At 41.7% G+C, this 19,629-nt stretch overlaps 1 protein-coding gene across 1 annotated transcript in view; it reads right to left on the minus strand.

Moving 5' to 3' along the window:
* tex264a (testis expressed 264, ER-phagy receptor a) overlaps positions 1-14,982 on the minus strand; it is an 87,935-nt gene extending 72,953 nt beyond the window's left edge. The window contains exons 1-2 of the mRNA XM_030052235.1: positions 14,435-14,982; positions 1,568-1,789 (exon numbers count right to left, since the gene is read on the minus strand). Of these exons, the coding sequence (XP_029908095.1) occupies positions 1,568-1,789; positions 14,435-14,692 (480 nt within the window). The 5' untranslated portion in view covers positions 14,693-14,982. The remainder of the gene's footprint in view (positions 1-1,567; positions 1,790-14,434) is intronic.
* Positions 14,983-19,629: the final 4,647 nt, after the last annotated feature.

Raw genomic sequence — 19,629 nt, forward strand, 5'->3', positions numbered from 1 at the left:
ACTGTGTATTGTAACATCGCTGCTATTTTTAGAACACTAAGTCCCATTAAAGTGTTATGAAGTTCAAGGTTTGTCAGTGCCTTGAATTGGAGCTGACTAATCCACAAAACCATGGGACACGGGCAGGATGAAAGTCAACAGTACAACCAACTGAGGCTTTTCAGAAATGGTCTGCCTTGAACACACAGGCTATCTTTAGAATGGCTTTGATATGCTGGCTGAGGTGGCCAGAGCCAATGAAAGATGCCATCGGCGGCATCCCTGCCCCTCTCCTTTCCATTGCTCACCAACACAACACAGCACAACAACAGATGGAGGGCTCAACACATTAAAGCGACACTCCTATGGCATACTGGCACTGTTCACATCAGTTTCACACATTCCATGGTGTTGATGGTTCACTGGGCTTGCACAGGCAAATCGAAACACTGCTGTTTATTCTTAAAGGAATACAGAAAGTTTCAAGGTATTAGAAAGGAAAACCAATGAATTGCAGCGCTCAGATGTGATCCCTCTTGCCCTTGTACCGTTTGGTCTATAGTTCCTGTCTTCCCATCATTGTCAGTGTGAGAAAGAAAAGTTTGTTCCAGCCACACTAGAGTGCAATGCCTATGTTGAATGCATGGCAAAACCGAAATGGCAGCTGAGAGATAAACCTGACTTGTTTTCTATGGGTATTTTCTGGCTAGGAAGTGGGTCCTTTTTACCTCCTGTGAAGACACAGAGACAAACACGAGGAACTGCACAAACAAACAGATGGACAGACATGCACTCATACATGTGACACCCACACACCCACCACACACACACACACACACACACACACACACACACACACACACACACTCACGCACACACACACACACACACACACACACACACACACACACACACACACACGCGCACACACACACGCACACACACGCGCACACACGCGCACACACACACACACACTCACGCAGGCGCATGTGGAGCATTATTCATGCAGTGGGATGCCCCTAAATGAATCCATGTGTGTAAATGTCATCAGTAAATGTCAATAGTTTTCTGAGGCCTATCCTGAGGACATGGAGCCCAGCATATGGGCCGCGGGACTCAGACGTACCTTCATTTTCTACGACTTCATCTATTCTTAATCTGCTTTAAAGACCTCATCTGCTCATGTGATGAATTAAACAACACCAGAGTGAGGCTTTTCTGACATGGGGAAAGCAGAAAAGAGGACAGTTATGATCATAACATGCTTCCCATCCATGGTACTAAAAGAATATATGGATGTAAAATGACGAAAACTCCTGTCTTACTTTTTCATACAATATACATTAGACAGGAAGGGACAAAGAAACAAGCAAATTCTCTGGAAACAAACAATGTACTATACATCATCCACACTAAACCATTTCAGATGTCCCTTATATCCCTTAACCCTTAAAGCTGCACTTCTGGAAAATCCCTTGATATACAAACAAATCAAACAGTTTCTCACTAAGGGGGTTCCAGTGTTACTAATGGGTGACAAGCTAGAAACGAATGTAGCTTGTGTTTACAGAGCTCGCTGTGTGTGTACCTCAATGTAGGATGAGATCTTAGGGTAGACCCTGTAGGGCGCCAGCACATACGACAGAGGGGTGGTTGAGGGGAAGGTGGTGGTCACAGCGTGGGTCACTTCAGGCAGAGAGAACAACTTGAAACCAAACTTTTCATACAGCTTCTGCAGCTCCTCATCTGGCTTCTCTTCACCTTCACTCAGGACACTGCCGACCACGTAGCGACACTTCTCTGGTGGTGTCTGACAGGAAAACGAGAGGAACAGAAAGCATAGAAACAGTTAGAAATAACATTAATGTAGGAATAAATAATATGAACTATCTAGTTTTATTTAAATTTCATTTACACACATGCCTCAAAAATCCATGGTGCCATAAGTGCCATAAGACTGTGCATAAATAAATGACCTCTGGTAGTCCAGTTATAATAAAGAAGGTGCAGGCATAACTCTGGCAAGATAAACAGTTAATAGTTTCTTCCATACCCCATGAGCAATTTGTTACATATCATAAAATGCACACATTTTCATGACCGTACATGAGACAGGGCATGAGATACCAAATTCCAACCACTTTTTCACTTTTTTGACACTTCTACAATCCCACTTGTCTTCTCTACCCCTATAAGTTTTGGAAAAACTGTCAGGGCAGTTACAGAATATGTAAACCAGAAATATGTACTCTAATGCCCCCAGGTTGTTTGAATGGGGCAGTAGTACGGGGCTTTACTACCTCTTATGTCTGATGACATAGTGTGATGTGGTGTTTTGAGAATATGTTCACATGTTCTATGTCTTTTTGTAAGAAGCCAAGTCCCTGCCCTTTGGCCAATCTGCGTGAACACATAATCAGTTCTTTCTCGCCCTATGACCGAGCTTTCGACAAAGTTTTGTGCAAATCAATTAATATCTTTTTTTAGAAACCCTGTCAGCAGGGAGATAGGGCGAAGTCAAAACTTTGTGGCCATAATGCAGTTGTTTGAAAACACTTACATTTAGCTAAGAGAGCTTTCGGAGAGGTTTGATGGACATTTTATTACTTTTTGGGAATGCTAAACAACCAGGCCCTGGGTACTTAAAGTGTTTGGTAGAGGGCTGAGGTGGAGCTTCAGGGGGAGGCTCGCTGTGTGCTGGGAGGAACAGTCTTCAGTGTTTCAACTAGTACTGAAGTGAGAACTAATAGCAACTGTTCATTTAATTGATTCCTAGGAAAGTGTCTTTTCACGTCAAGCTGCTATGGATTCAGTGTCTTGCCAAATGGCACTTCAGCAGGGCAGATGAGAGCTGACACAGTGGCTTGGTCTCCTCAACCACAACTAGGCCACCCTAATAACTCTGAATGTGTCCACATGTCTGCAAGCAGGTGTGAGTGGGCCAGAGAGAGAGACAGAACCGACATCAGCTGTCAGTCAGCAGAGCTTCCAGTCTGTCTGTGCCCTTTGAGAGAGATGGATGGAGGGTAGGAACTAGTGTGAAGACCTGCTGCTGGTTTTTGTTTTGTTACAGCACCCGTCTGTGGAGGGCTGGCACTGAGAGGGGGCACAGATGGGAGCCAGCACCACTCATCATTATGTACCTGGCATCCTTGCAAACTGATCACATCTAAACTTCTTTTCACCCCTTTGCCATCTCACTTCTCATTCACAGAGCTATTTTTGGACCGTATTGCACTGTTACTATAGTGCACTGTTCCAACTGCTCTCCACAGCTTTTGAGCAGTAATTCAGCGTTGTTGGCAGCTGGTGGAACTCCCTGACTGTCATAAATCCATTTGATCACGCCACCCATAACCTCCAGTGCCTCTTAATGTCTGCATTATTTAGGTAATAATAGTGAGTGACAGTGTCTGTTCAGCACAAGCAGATTATCTTCACTGGCACCTGACCGACACCACTACCACTGACGAACACTCAGCAGTGACTCAGGGAACCCAAATGACATCCTTATTCCTTTGACAGGGAATTATTTGTTCAAAGACCACATTAGATATAGTAAATCTACTACCAACACTGAAGCAATGAGTCAATGAAAAAATACAGCCACACAGTAGTGCTGACACTGCAATGTCAGCCATATAAAAACTTCCTGTTGTCATGTATCTTAAAAAAGACCTACATATGATTGCCTTTGGAAAAAGCTGGACATTAGCTGGACTGCTGGGTTGTTGGTTGCATTTTGTTCTCCAAAAACAACACATGCAACTTGAAATAGTGGCCTCACATGAACAATATTAGTTCAACTAAGAGATCTGCTGCAAAACATTTTTTTTTCATGGTTAAATTATTGAAATATGATTCAATTTTTCTTTACTATTGTGGGTCAGGACGTCCATGCCCTGTGAACACTTGAGCATTTTATTGTCAAAAGATCTCAACTCAAATGGCTGCTTCACTGAATATTTTTTTCTTTAGATTTTCAAATATGGCACAATATTCAGCACTGTTGCGGGATGGGACTCCTGTGTCCTGTGAACAGAACTCTGGCTACAAGCCAGTGTGCCAGCAGGCGGGAGGGTGGGTGGGGACTATCTGCATAGTCGTAGTTCTGCTCATTTTTAATGAAGACAAGGTTTAGTTACATTTAAGGCACAAAGGGATGTTTTTCATGGAAAAAAAAAAAACTTCTGAAAATGTAATAACGATGAACAGAGATTATTTTTAGCGAATTTTTAGAAGCTTAATAAATGACTGGAGGGGGGCTTTAAATATCTAAAAATCTTTGTTTATACAATTGAGTCAGATTTTAGTAATTTACTCTCTAAGTGGATGTATGTGCAGGACTGATCAGTACCATCTACATTAAAGTGTAATTTCAATGTGTGTCCCATGTAGAGCTGGTTAATGCCAATACTGGTGGTGGATGATAAGACATGGCAATATCCATTCATCCATTCAAACAGAGGATGATACCTGTCCACCCACAGTCTTCCTTCTCTATCTTACCATCTTGCTATCTCCATGCTCTTAGACTACAGTGTTCGCTAAACCAAATGGTTCACTAATGATATCATTCAGAGCTCTAGCTATCATTCACAACCCACACAGCGGTAAGCACAAACAGCAGCTCTGACTGCATCTCATCTCTGCTTCCCTCCGCCACTGCAGATAACACACTCCAGAGACTACAAGCAATTAGGAAAGAGAGGAACACCGCTCCATGCACTTGACGCTGTCTTCCCCTTTATACTTGTTTTGTTTATCTCTGAAATTCTAACATTACTAAAGGCAGAAGTTCTAGGCAATTGTGCTCTAGAAGTCAGCTGCTGCCAGAGTGGCGTTTTAAAAGATAGAGCAGGCTTCCCAACCGTTCACACAGAAGGCTGAGGAAAGTCGACTGTGGCTTTTGATTGGCCCGAGTGAGAGCTGGAGTGTTGGGTAATGGGAGGACTGTGCAAGCTCTTGACTCGGTAATTGGACAGTGACGTGCTGAGTTGTCCTTCCAAGCTGCACAACACAATTCAGCTCACAGCACTATAAACTCAATTAAATCTGTATTGGGGTTCCATAGTCTTAACTGACCACCAAGATGGCTTGTTCCATCATTCATCAAAAACTAATAACATATTTAGCCAAGTGATGTTTGTCAAATAAGATCACATAATTTTTCACTAATTTAAGTGAAAAAAGCTTGTTAATATTAACTGAAAGTTACAGTTTCTCAATATTTTGATTATAGTTGGCACTCAATAATCAACTGTACATGATTCTGATGAATTTGAGAATCCACATTTTTCCAGCAGTCTTTTAGAGAATCCCAGAGAGTATCTTGTGATGTAACAGTAGGCTATGTTTCGACTTTCCCTTTTCAAAGGTTTCCAAAGAGGGGCTGAGTTCTGCTGACTGTGGAGGAGAAGCCATGCAGGTCAGCACTCTTCGCTCTTCCTTTGACTTCAAATATGAATTCATTATGTGTTTAGGGTGACTGTCCTGCTAAAAAATCCACCTCCACGCAACTTCAAGTCAGAAGAAACAGCATTCCTCTGCAGAATAGAGTGGTAATTGTCTTTGGTCAATGTGTGCCAATCATATGCATGTCACCGACTCTAAATATTGCAACCACAAACCCCAGTCTTTGATTAATTTGTTAACATGTCGTTCATTAGTCTGTCAACAAGTCTTTCTTCCCATATTAAGTGGTGACATTTTTCATTTCGGTATTGTTCAGCGCTCCTCTCCCATTAAAGCCACACTTGGCCTGTTGCCTTTTGACTGTACCTCTACTAACCAGACTGAAGTGTTCTTTGTTAGTTTGTTTTGTATCTTGGATGCAGACGCTGTTCTGTTTCAAAACGATGTTAGCTTGATTAACTAGACTTCAAATGGTGTGCTCACTCTGGGCCTGCCTGGTCTTGCTTTGGATGAAAATTATTTGGTTTGTGAAAAACTCTCCAACGGGAATTGTACTGTCCACTTAAAAACGTCCAATTTAGCTGCCAGTTGGTGCGAGTTAGCGGGGTAGTTTTTCAGCACTCAAGAGAACAATTTGCTGCCTGATCGGCTTCACTAAGCTCTTTTAATATTGTTATGAACTGGAAAACATTTCTCAGTAGAAGTCCTTTTTCAGTGTTAAGGCAATAGCAACAATAACATACAGAGGACCATATTAATTTGGTCAACATCTGATAGTAGTGCATTAAAGACCAAATCAATTCACACTGCACATTATGACTCCAGGCATGTTAGAATTTGATATGAATAAATACTGTTATAAGAGTATGGAGAAAAAAAAAAAAAAAAACCTCACCAAACAGTGTGCAAAGAAAAAAAACCCGGATATATTAAAGCTTCATTCAAGCATTTCGCAAAGATCTATTTAAATGAGTTTTAAATAATGTATTAGTTTTTGATACATAATGAAAACAAATACTTATTGGTAGTGGACTCAGACCTTTGGACCCACATGAATACAGAATCTATCTGCAATATTTACACAAATTTATTATTTTCTTTTAAATATGCATTTTCTGGGCCTGTCTGTTGTTTTTCTATGCAGCCGCCATTAATTTCCTACATTGTGCTAAGCAGCCTCATTATATCCAAACAGACACAGGGAGCCAACTTTGGTGGCCCATGGGACTCCAAGATGGCCGCCCCTCACAAATGGTGCTATTCCCTTCCCTGCCTGATTCCCCTAAGCCTGGTCTCAAGGGACCTGATGGGAGGAAAAGTAATTTTAGAAGCAATTCTTTGCTTGGAGGTACAATGGCCTTTTTGATGGATGAGGGCTCTCCAACAATAAAAAGGTAGGACTGACCAAGGTAATTCTTTATTAGCAGACACGTAACGAGGATTTACTCTCTTCATCTTTCCTGCTCCCGACACCGCTGCTCCCACCTCCTGGCTATTACTGTTGGGAATGCATTGTTTCCAGAATTGGCCCGGTTTACAATTGGTCATTGCTGATGCATCAGCAGTTTAGGGAGGACAGGGACAAACGCTTGTTTTCCATATCAACGTTGTTAGGAGAGCAAACAATGTTCTGCCTTACAGTAAAGAGCAGTTCATAATGAGCAAGTCGTACCCTGCCTGACCAAGGACCATCACTGCTCTCATTAAAATTCTGCAACAATGCATCCAATCAACAAAATATTGGGCTAAATTAGCAGGAGTGAGGGCACAATATCCACTCTCTTATAAGCTAAGCACCATATAAAGTTAGCATATCACTGATGAGGCAAGGACTATACACATGACACGGTCCATCACTGGCTTGTTTACCATTCCCACCTGTGTTCACTGAGAAGGGCAAACTCCTTTCTGTCCTCTTTCTTAACAGTACAATATTACAGGCAGTATTCTCTTTTATATTCACAATATTCTCTTTTACCTTCTTGTTTTCTTTTTATAACTTAGCTTACAGCATGGAATTAAACTAAAAATAAAAAAAGGTGTTTCACTGAAGCATGCCATCGAAATGTGAACGCTGTTGGGAGAATTTAAGGAAGAGAGCAAAATATGACTTGTTTACCTGCATACATGGTTTAAAAGTAAGGCATGCCTTATGCCAGACATCAGTGTTATATGTGTTGACACAAAGTGGGTTGATTGTTAGGATGGAGTTGAGAGGCTGTGATTGTGAAAGGGCCCTTCACTGCACTGCAGTCAATAAATCTGTGAATTTGGAGCCTCTGTGGACCTCTACACCATCTCCACATCAATGTCGGCAGTGAAGCATGAGAAGCAGCAAGTGCAGCCCTCAAAGAACACAGTAAGTCTGTGGAGAGGGGACAACAACAGACCCAACTCATAGCTCATCATGTAGTCCAATTATCCCTTGGATAAATGTAACGCACAAACTCGACACATCAATACCCTTGTTGGAGACCTCACTTTCTGTGCTGGTGTCCACAATAAGTATCTGTCCAGGGTATCACTTTCTTTCTATATCTGGAGTGCTGAGACAGAGAGCACTTTCACAGAGAAGCAAAGAACTTGACACAAAGAGGTAGAAAATGAGAAGACTGTGACATGAGCAGTCTGTCAACAAGAGCTGTCTTTTGCCTCAGTATTTCTGAGTGATGCCACAAAAATGAGCGATAATCCGTCTCAGCTGATTGGAAGCCATTAGCCCCCTGTAGGCAGACAATGCAGCAGAGAGAAAGATACCAGGAAGGAAATTGAAACTAATAGGGCTGCAGCATTGGGACCATAGGTATGCTTTGATGGGCTGTTCCAGGCTGAATTAATGGACCAGAAAGTTTGTCGTGAAGCAAGAATGCCTACTCAAACAAATACAGTGGAAGCAAAATAGATGAATAACCAAGGAAGCAGCGAGGGTCATTTTATAGATTGAAGACAAAACAAAATCTACCTGCACACTGTCTCTCCTTGCTGCTTTAGTCAGCTAATTAAGTGAATATTTATGTGAATATTGAGCCACTTGGATATGTCAGGGGTAGGAACTACTGTGAAAATAAAATTAAACTTATTCAAACTATCCATTTCAAAACTTCACTCCGTCCTCATTTGGAAGGGGCATCCAAAGCAGCACCCAAAGCTGACTTTTCATCCACCAATGTGATGAGGAATGGCCCTGTGGCCCCTTGACTCAGGAGCCGGTGCAAATCTCTTTTTCTCCCTCTCTCCAAGCACAGTTCTGTCCCTTTAGGCTGCGCTCAGACTTAGCTAGTAATTACACATGGCATCCTGGGAGTTCTGGCATGTATAATTACTGGCGAGGATGAGCAGCCTGCTGGAGGCAGGAGGCAGGACACTGTTTTGCTTTACCACAGTTGTTGAGCTGGTTCACCACTTCATGGCCAGCTGGACACAGCATGGCACTCCTCCAGCCAGAAGTCACAGAGCAGGAAGATGAGATAATCTTCCCAAATAGGAGATTTGAATGAAATTCTCCCTTCCTTATTTTGTTCTCAAGAAACCCTCATCTCTCTGTGCCCTCTCTTGCTCCCTTTAAAGTTGCTCTTATAAATATTAGGCTCTACAATCAAGTGGCCTACTTCCTACACACTGTAACACAGCGGCAGGAATGAATACGTCATGGGATTGATGGAGTGACACATTATAAATACAATAAAAACTTTATTTTTAGAGCACTTTTCTTCACACCTGTTTCAAAAGTTTTACAAGAAGAATGAGTAAATTAGACATTAAATTAAAATAGATTTAAAGACACTCCTCATCATCTTGTTTCACTGACTAAAGTTGGCCAGTAAATAGTTAGGGCCCACTGCCTACTCAATTTGAGAAAAATGATGAAACAAGTATTCCAAATCTTATTCCACAGATTCATCACAAAAATATGCCAGAGACATCAACAGTTATGTTCTAGGGGGGCAAAAAGCTGTCAACATTTCTCCATTAAATAGAGTCTCTCTTTTATAGCCTACTCCTCTTGTTTTGCAGTATCACTTACACTATAGTGATGGCCATAAACTATAATGGGGTGTTATACTACAGGGAAAGCCAGTGTGTCCATAGTCTTGCATGATACTGACTTGAAGACCTGTGGGACCACACTTCAGAGTATCAGCATATTCATTTTTCATTTTACATCCCCTTTAAAAGCAGCAACTCCTTGCCAGAAGCCCCCCTTTCATGTTGTTGCCGTCGATAGACAGACAAGCAGCAGTAAAATGCTAATAAATTTGACTGGGAGTGCAGTGATACTAGGCGCTCTGATTTGAAATTCCGATTGATGAATTGGAGCACCATGAGGCTCTCAAGGTGAGTCAGACTCCTACCAATTTATACTCCTCTTCCAAGGCAGTTTCACACCTTGCCTCATCTCTCACTGCCATTCCCGAGCACGTCTACACATGACATTTCATTTTCTCCTGTTTGTCACGGGAAGCCATGGATGGGGGTTGCTTCAGAAGCTAAAACAAACTGGGAATTCAGGGAATGAGAGGATGCATCTAACTGCAGCTCCAGTTTAGCCTCTATAAAACACATGTTCTCAGTGTCAGAGACAGCTAAGTATGCAGTTCCACCTAGTTTGGACAGCCTTTGATCACACATCCTCTGCAGACTCCATAGAGTATAATGGTTGAAGATTTGGTCTCGCCATATATTCACACTGCCTACTAATTCCTACTAGGCACTGAAAAGCATTCATCCGGATCCCTTTTACTCTGTGTTGGTGTATTGTCTTCGCTATCATGACGAGGCTGTTTTGAGGCGGCTCTCCATGAAGATTTGATTGTTTGTCCTGTTGAGCTGCCACGTAGGCAGACAAAAACGCCATGGATTTTTTTTCTCCTTGACATTCTATGGCACAAAGGACATTGTTCAATCAATAAATTCATTGATTTGATCGCTGCGCCTGATCAAAAGTTGACTTGTGTCACTGAGATGTCTGAAGATAATAACATCTGAAATACCAAAGTCCCACTTGGCCTGACTCTTTGCTACTTCTGCTACAAATGACCAGTTCAGCCAAAAGAGTAACCTCTTATGGCCTCGATCTGTTTCCATTGCCGAGCTGGCTGCCTCTACTCTAAAATGACTGACCCCTGTAAGCTAGACTGCTCTACTGTTCAAACCCCAAGGCAAAAGTGGTAGCAAGAAAACAGCTTTACAACAATTAGAGCAGCTCAAATATTTGTGCATGCATACACCCAAATGCAAATGCATGCACGCTGAGTGTGTGTGTGTGTGTGTGTGTGTGTAAGCATAAAGAGGAGCAACTAGATGCAGTGCTAATTGGCTATTTAGGTGCTGCCTCTAATTCCCTGGCAGGTGGAGGTGAGGATGTCAAACACCTCCCTTACCACTACAGACCAATGAAATCAAACAAAGTCAACAACAGCCCAAAGGGCAGAGCTGCCCGGCTCAGCAAATACAGATTTAGGCAGCTAATTAAATCCCACTTAAACACATTCTGTGACCACTCTGATCAGTTCACAGGGTGGTGTACTTTAACATTTTTCAGTCTCTAGTCCGCAGGACCAAGAGACCTGCTGATTTTCATTCAAGCCAAGCATTCAGGGATTACTTTACACCTGGGATGCAAGCTGAATGCAATTTACCTACCTGGAAGGATGGAAAACCAGCAGTTCTCTGGGTCTTGAGGATCTGGACTTAAAACTGCTGGTGTAGTGTGAAAAGGGACACTGCCACCTGTGCAGCTTGGGAATGCTAATATTTCATAAAAAATACAGCAAAAATAATTTCTCACAAAATAAATGACACTAAGCTGTGCCACTTTATACTTAATGGTGTGGTAGGAAATGCAGTATGAAGAGTAGTGTGTGGATACTGGTTTTCATGATACTCCTGACTGCTATACAGGTTGCAACTACAATGCTAATTCTGCCATCTAGTGGCTACCAATGTACAGCAAGCAGACAACCATCCATGTTTTTCAGTCCAGGTCCTCAGAAACCAGAGTGCTGCTGGCTTTCTATCATACCAAGTAGATAATTGCATTTAGCTTGCATCCCAAGTGTAAAACAGCTCTTGATTAGACATCTAGAATGAAACCCAAGAGGAGAACCCGTTCTGAGGACTGAGAACTACTGACCTAAGAAGAAACAACATCCTGAAAATAAAAACTCAAATGCAACTAACTTGGATGCAACTTTTATTATTGTCATTGATTCAATGACAGCTCATTTCATTAATTTATGTATATCTTTCAGCACTTCATAAATTAAAAAAAAAATCAATCTGTATGGCAACAGCATAAATTTGCTGAGTTCGCAGAGGTGATTCTGTCTATGACTGCATCTCTGGGATCCTGTCAAGTCCAAGCAATACAAGAACATTATCTATTCCATTTCCTAGCTGTAGAGTTAACAATAGTCTGTGTTCTCTATCATCCATTACATGTGAGGTGACATTAAACACATAATGGAACATTTACATTAAAACACAGCTCTCTACAAAAGCCTATCAAACCACACACCATCAAAGACATTAAAATGAAAGGCTGTGGACAGAAGACAAAAAAAAAAACAGGCCAAGGCACAGCAACTAGTCTCAATTAATTTGCCCATTAATTGAGCATTTCTGAAGAAAGACCTGGTACAGTAGCATTATGGGGAAAGCTAGTTGCTGTTTACACCAGATGTAGAGGTAAAAAGAGCAGTGAGGTTAGGTCTGACCACAGCAAGTTGAAAAGCTCACTGTAAATCATGCAACAGTTGTAAGGGAAGTCAACCTCATTTGGTCTTTAAACTTAATTCATTTAGAATATGTCCTTTAAAAGTAGAGTGTCTGAGTTTGGGGCTGTGCCACATAAAATGTAAAAGTAACTAAAAAATATTACAACAGAGAAGTAAGAAAAAAAAATAGGCATTTCACAACAGCCAAAGTTCAGCCACATGGCATCTTTCACACGTATCCAAATGTCAAACTCACATTTTCAGTTTACTTATGTGGTGGGCTCCTGAGTAATCAGTGGTCATAGGCTCTTTGGCCTTTGTAGACTAACTATTCATCACAAGGTCCACAAAATCTCAGGTCACACATCAAACATGGAAATCAGCAAAAAAACTATGACTTTGTTTCCTTTCCAGCTTAAGCGGTAAAAGTCCAGTCTGGAATGTTAGTTTTGTTAAGTTAATTGTTAAGTTAATTAGAGATATTTTAACATTCAAACTGACAGACTAGGTACTTAAAATACAAACGCTGACAGTCTGTGACAGCTAACACGGGTTTGCACCTATCTTGAAAGTCTAACTTGCTTATTATGTACTGTTTCTTGACACTGGAACAAAACAGTAATAGACCATGACAATACTCAATCGATTGACACCAGAACAGAGCCACTAGGTCTCCACCCAAATGCCAACATGGCCTGATGGTTTCATAAGCCCTCTTGACATCCTATAATGGCTCCCACTGTATGATGCAGAATCTCCATGACACCAGCAGAAAAGTTTTATGATTTGCTCTTCAATAGGCCTCTTGCCACAACTTTCCACTGGTATGACTCACATAGTCAGGGTTTCCACTAAAACCCTTTACTTAAAAAAGAACAGCCTGCTACAGGGAAAATGGCAGGGGGTGGCAGAAAGATAAACACAGCAGTTCCAATGCACCATGTACTTTATTCTACACGATATGGCTGAATTCGCATTAAGCTAAGAACACAGGCACAGTTGAGCACCGTAAGTGTCATCAGAATAACTTGCAGTATGGCAGACATCCAATAATCTTAAGTGAGTAACAGAGGCCATAGCAGACAGATGGGACTAATTATCTACAATACTCAATAGCTGGTCCTACTCTGTAGCCTATACCCCTTTTCAACTACACAACTACAACTGCAATTTGAGCTGATGTGCCGAAAGCCTGTTTAGCCATACTGTTTGTCAGATGGCCTAACTCACTGTACCATGACAAACTCAGCACTCAAACGTCGGCAGAGCTGACACAAGCCAACACCTCTTATCATAAAGTGTAAGTGCAATATGACATTAGATAAGCTACAAATAAACTAAAGAAGCAAAGGTGATACTCTGCGTATGTGATTTTTTTTTTAACGCGACAATCATCAATCAATACATCGCCACCCTCTTCAACCACATGGCTTATTGTTTGGCCGCATGACAGTTTCCTCTCTGTCACTGGCATGTTGGTTGGTCTCTATTGCGCCCTTATCAACTTGGCCTCCAGTAAACATTCACATCTGACAAGCAGCCATTGTACAGCCATAGCTTGTTGACTAAACACAACTGACTGTTGTAATGAGGAACTAAAGCAGCAGACAGCCATGGATATCAGCTGAGGAATGACCCATTTATCCATTTTTTTCTGCTAGAACGGGGGGAAAAATGGACCCCGGCTTCTAGCCTCTGATGACAGGCCTGCTTTGATGTAATTTAGCACCCATTCATACACAGGCCAAGTCTGTCCTTTCAGACAACTGTCAGTTGTCTTTGGACCCATATGGGGAGGCTGTGCTTGAAAATACAGCCCCATTTCTGGTTACCGTCTTTGAGTCAGATGCAGACAAGCGTGCCCTGGAGTCACAGATGAGAGGAAAAAATATCAACAGCGCAACGTGGCATTGAACAGCTGACTGGTTTCATCATTCAGCCCCAGCTCCCACAAAAGACAGCCTGTAAATTAACCCCTTGAGCCATACATGGTGGATTAGCTCACTTCTAACACAGGAGAATCACACCTTATTGTAGATTACACTCCATGAGATGTGACTTGGCCTTTCATGAGAAGGAGCTGTTACAAAGAATTACATATATAATGACCATAAAATGTCATTAGTTAATACAGTGTAATCTCAATTTTTCTTGTGACCTTTTAGAGTCTGTCCAGGTCAAAGAAAAATATCCTATCTCACCAGTGGTGTCTTATCGGGAAACAAAGTACACAGGATTTTGTGATATGTCATGTGATATGCAAGGCCAGTGTTATAATTAGCTGTTGTGTTTCTGCATGAGGAGCTGGCGCACCGGGGTCTCACCTGCTTGGGGTCATCGTAGAAAACACCGATGGGGCGCAGTTTCGGCCCGATGCTGCAGCTCTCGGTGTAGGTAGCACCGCAGTCCTTGTATGATCCCTCTCTGTACTTGTAGGCAATGGTGACATTTCTTACAGGAGGTGACCCAGTCTTTACAACCACCTCCGACATAAGTCCAGAGTACAGGAGGAACACCGCCAGGGTGACAATCAAACATACTACGACAAGTACAATCAAAAGTAAAAGGATAGAGTCAGACATCGTGTCTCGGCGCGCTGTAGAGCTGCAGTTAATGCCAAATCTGTCCAGCCTCCACGTCCTCCTCCGGGGTTAAGGTAAACCCAGACTGAGAGCCTGCAGGTTTCGGTCGCGGATCGAGGCGTTAATACAGACAACGTGGATATTCAGCAGGCAGTGTTATCGCCAGTTTGTCGCCGTGGTAGTAAGGTGACACACTGTCCTGTGGCAGGTTAAGATAAACAGACTTTCACGTTGACAGAAGAGCAACCCCGTTTGTTTATTTCCCGAAACAGAGGGACATGCTTCCTGGATGTACCACTGTGAGCGAAGAAGGGGGGGGGGGGGGGGGGGGCTGTAAAAGGTTTTTACTTGACCTGCTTTAAATCACTGCAATGAACAAATTTAGTATGAAATATATTTATGGCACTTTAAAATTTAGACATATTTATTTCCCCTAATATATACTAAGTTTAAATTGAGTGAATATATGTAGTAAAGATAATCCACGCCTCACACGATGGTTCAAACCAGAGGACTTCGGCAGACAGAGGAAGATGCGGCCATAGACAATTGATGGAGACATTGTCTTTTTGTACTCTTTATAGTTCAGTATTTTCTTTCTCTGAGCCCTAATTCCTGTGCTGAGTGACTGCAGTCAAAGGCCAATCTGGGATAACAAAAACTACAATGAGCGATGTCGATGGTGCCAGACATTATTCTTTTTTTATTTATTTATTTTTTTTAAGAGTCATCCAGGTTGCATGGTTGAGCCACTTTGTACAAATAGGATATAATCTGATTTCTCAAAACAGCCACGTCTGTCAAGTCATCAATGGCAGAGAAGGATTTTTCTGCCTTTTAATTCTCTTGGAGAGCTGACTTGTGACTCGTTCAGGGTTTGCAGGAGCAATTTGAAGCTGGTTTAATGGTTTAATGACTCAGATGTTGACTTGTACTCACTTAGGCGACCTTATACAGAATAATGAAACAATATGAACCAAAGTGCCACTGCCATGCAAAAAGACAAAAAATATCTGGCATCCAAAAAAAAAAAAATTGACTCAGAGAAGTTACTGTACTGAACATTGGGAATTCCTGACTGAATATAAAATGGCTTTTTTGAATAAACTGTCTAAATATTTAAATATTCTTGGCAGTACATGGTTCATTACTTGTGCAATCCACAGGATTGAAAATACTCAAATTAGCAGACACTTAAGTCTAAGTTATTTATTTGTTATATTGATATGAATGAAAGTACCCAAAGCACTGCTGTCAGACCACAGTGGTTGTTGTTCATGAGCCAGTATTTCTTTTAATATTATACTTATCTAAATGTAACACCAAGAATTGCAGGGGCACTCCTCATTTGGGTTAGAGAGACTGATTGCACCTCCAGAAACCCATCTTTTCACCCCAACCCTGCACTGCAACTGTGCAGAAAAAGCACATGACTGTCAGGCAAGGAGCAGATACGTGTGCAAGCAGAGTGCAAGCTTGCATCTAAGAGTGCTGTGACATGTAATAAATAACCTTCAGTCTGGACATCATCCTAAACCAGACCAGTGTGAATCTCCAAGACAGCCTGTAGTCTATAGCTAGTAAGTGTGTGCACAGTAGGTGCATGATGTGCCACACATGTTAAGGTAGAAGGAGCAAGGAGGTGTGGGACAGGTGCTCAATCAAGTTCAGAACCAAAACAATGTTTTTGTGTTGCTGACCTCAGCTACAAGGGAAACACTGAACACCAATCAGGGAGAGTCATTTTAATCTTGCGCAGAAAATTCACAATCACGATATGCTCCCCCTACTCCAAGTTTGTGTTGATGAATAACCAACTGGCACATGGTGTCTGACAGTGAATTCTTAATTTACAAGGACATGCAGAAGCAGCTTCTCTGTTTCAAGCCAAGGGAAGAAACATTTCATAAGATACAGGATGGTAACAAAGCTAACAGAGGACAAAGAGGCATTCCAAATCAGTGGTTTGATTGACATCATCAGAGCTGAGGCAAAACACCTTCAAATCCTCTATTTCGGGACAGGATGACGCTGACGAGCATTATGACCATGTACTGAGCACAATTTTGAGCAATCTATTTGCAAACATGCCATTTTAGAAGCAAAATTCCATTCCAGGCTGCCGCACAAGTGAGTTGAAGCCTTCAATAAGAGTATGAGTAACACAGAAAGAAGAATCAATCCAAGATCTATCTTAGAAAATGCCAATGCAATGTGACCTCGCATTGCAAATAGCTGTGGGCATGGCTCTCCTTAGTGAAAACTCAAAATGCAGTGGGAGCCAATAGAGCACACAGAGGAGCTGAAATCATTCAAGTGTAAAGGGTGAGCTAAGGGCAACAAGAATATTCAGTGCAAGCAGAGCAGTGACAGCAACAAGTGTATAAATAAACAGATCATTGTCAAGGTAATGGTAAAAAATGCATGAAGTCCAAGAAAATAGGACATTTCACCACTATTCCATTATAAATCAATGCAAGAGGTAACTTAAAAAGAAGAGGAACCCACATTTTGGGGTTTATTCACAGAAGACAAATCTCTTTATGCAGTAATAACTGATGATGAGCCACTATGGTGAGAGACAACCTCAAAACTTTAGTGAAACTGTCAGAGAAGTCGATTTCACCCTCTATATATAACTGCAAATTGGCCATCCTAAATGCTTCAAGTAAATTCTGGTAAACTCCTTTTGATAAGAAGGATTCGCATCTCACCTTCTTCATCGCACTCAAGAACATCATGTTTCAAGAAGCTGTCAGAGCTTTTGCAAAGGGCATTACTGTACATGGATGACATTTTACTTAGTGGTAAGAGTGTGTGGGAGCATGAAGCCAGACTTTAAAGAGTGATGACAATTTGTGACTCAGGACTGTGGCTTAACAAAGATAAGTTCAAGCTATGCCAAGCTGCACAGCTGGAATTCCTCAAGCATGTGATAAGCAAGCCCAGCACAAGTCGCTGCTATTACCAATAATGAAACACTGAGTATTGTGACGGAACTGCTGAATTTGCCTGCTGGGAATGGCAAACTATATTGGTTGTTCTCTACCCAACCTCTTTGACAAAACAGCCCGGTCGTTGGTGCACATGCACATGCCTGCATCCACACTCTCAGTGGTTTCTTTAAAACCACTGTGGCTCATTGATCCTTGAGGCATTCTGCTGACCTTAAGTGACACTCAACACTGAAAAGAATATTGGTGTATGGGCATCTGAGCACTTCTAGTTTTCTGTGCAGTTTGGAGTTTCCCAAGCTCACCAGACTGTATTGAAATCACACCTCTTCCCCAGTGGTTACTCATCACATCAGTTTACGTTTAATCCAGCAGTCGTCTGGGCATCAGGAAAAGAGCTGGTCATAGCAGATGGAGCTTATGGACAAACAAGAGGATTTTAAAACCTGATTTTAGTCCTTGATTACCACACCTCCACTTGAGCTGCCTTGGTTACAGGGTTGCTGCAGGCATTTTGTGAATATACATGGAAAACAAACGCTTTGTCCAGTACTTACACAAGCTGCCAAGAACTGTTTCAGGCTGTTGCTGTAGAGCAGCAAAGTGTTGAGATTTGGGATTGCAGTACTGCTCCTGACAATGGACCACGGTTCTCTGCGTGAATGTCCCAGGCCTCGATTGAAGAATATCATTTTGAATGTATCACATCAAGTCCACAATACCCAACAGCATGGTGAAAGAGCTCAGCAAAAATTCTGAAGGGCAGGATTATTTACATGACTGTGCTTCAAAACCAATATAGGTGGATCTTGACTAAATAAAAGACAACATTCATAAAAAGAACAATTAAAACATTACAGTCCCATCATTCACTTTCACCATTCACCTCAAGGGATGTAAGAATACTTGAACTGAATGAGGAAAAGATGTGGATGACAACAGCCATTGTGCTGTACTCCACACTCACAGTCTACCACTAATTATTTACATCCAAGTAGTTCAAGACTGAAGGGCTCTTCTTGAGGTTCACCCGACCAAGATCTCACTACTCCTGGAAAAGCCTGAAATTTAAGAGAGATCATTTTGGCAATGCGAAATGACCAAGCCTTAGCTGGATTAAGGATTTAGGACTGTAGTGGCAGAATAATCTCTCATTCCAAAAGGTTTACTGGCGGTCTACCCCAAACCCTATGGTGGGTTTGGTTTTGTGCACTAAAATTAAGCATTAGCTTGGGGGAAAAAAAAACAAACAAACATTTTTTAGACAGAAAAAAAAGAAAAGGAAAAAAATCTGAAAAAAGTGCTGAAAAGGGGGCATTTTGTGTATGTGGTGTAAAGTAGAGTGTTAAATAAAGAGACACATTGAGGCTATGCAGGATATCTTGCAGCATCTCCAATTTGTGCCGTGGGCCATGACGCATGATAGTTTGGGCCATAATGCATCATTATGCACAATCGTTGTAAGCCCTTTTATAACTATGTGACAACCAAGCCAAGTGTTTAATACTGTGAATTTATCTAAACTAAATTAACCATTTATGAATGCATAGTGAAATAGGGAGATGCCTTTTGGGCAGATTAGATGGCTGTTAGATTAAAGCAACAAAAAATGGTATAGTATACTCCTCTGACATATTATTACAAGTCTGTGTAATATATGGACAACAGTATTGGGCCACGTCTTAATTGTTGAATTCAGGTGTTTCATTCAGTCCCATTGCCACAGGTATATAAAATCAAGCACCTAGCCATGCAGTCTGCCTTTACAAACATTCCAGCATGATACAGTAATAGTAATGTAATAGGATGCCACCGTTGCAACAGGTCAGTTTGTTAAATGTCTTCTCTCCTGGATAGTCTGCCATCATCTGTAAGTGGTATTGTTGCAAAGTGGAAGCATTTAGGAACCACAGCAACTCAGCCACCAAGTGACAGACCACTTAAATGGCCGAGCAACCGCATGCAAGCCTTACATCACCCAGC

The sequence above is a fragment of the Myripristis murdjan genome, chromosome 5 (genome assembly GCF_902150065.1).
Source record: "Myripristis murdjan chromosome 5, fMyrMur1.1, whole genome shotgun sequence".
Classification (NCBI taxonomy): Eukaryota; Metazoa; Chordata; class Actinopteri; order Holocentriformes; family Holocentridae; genus Myripristis; species Myripristis murdjan.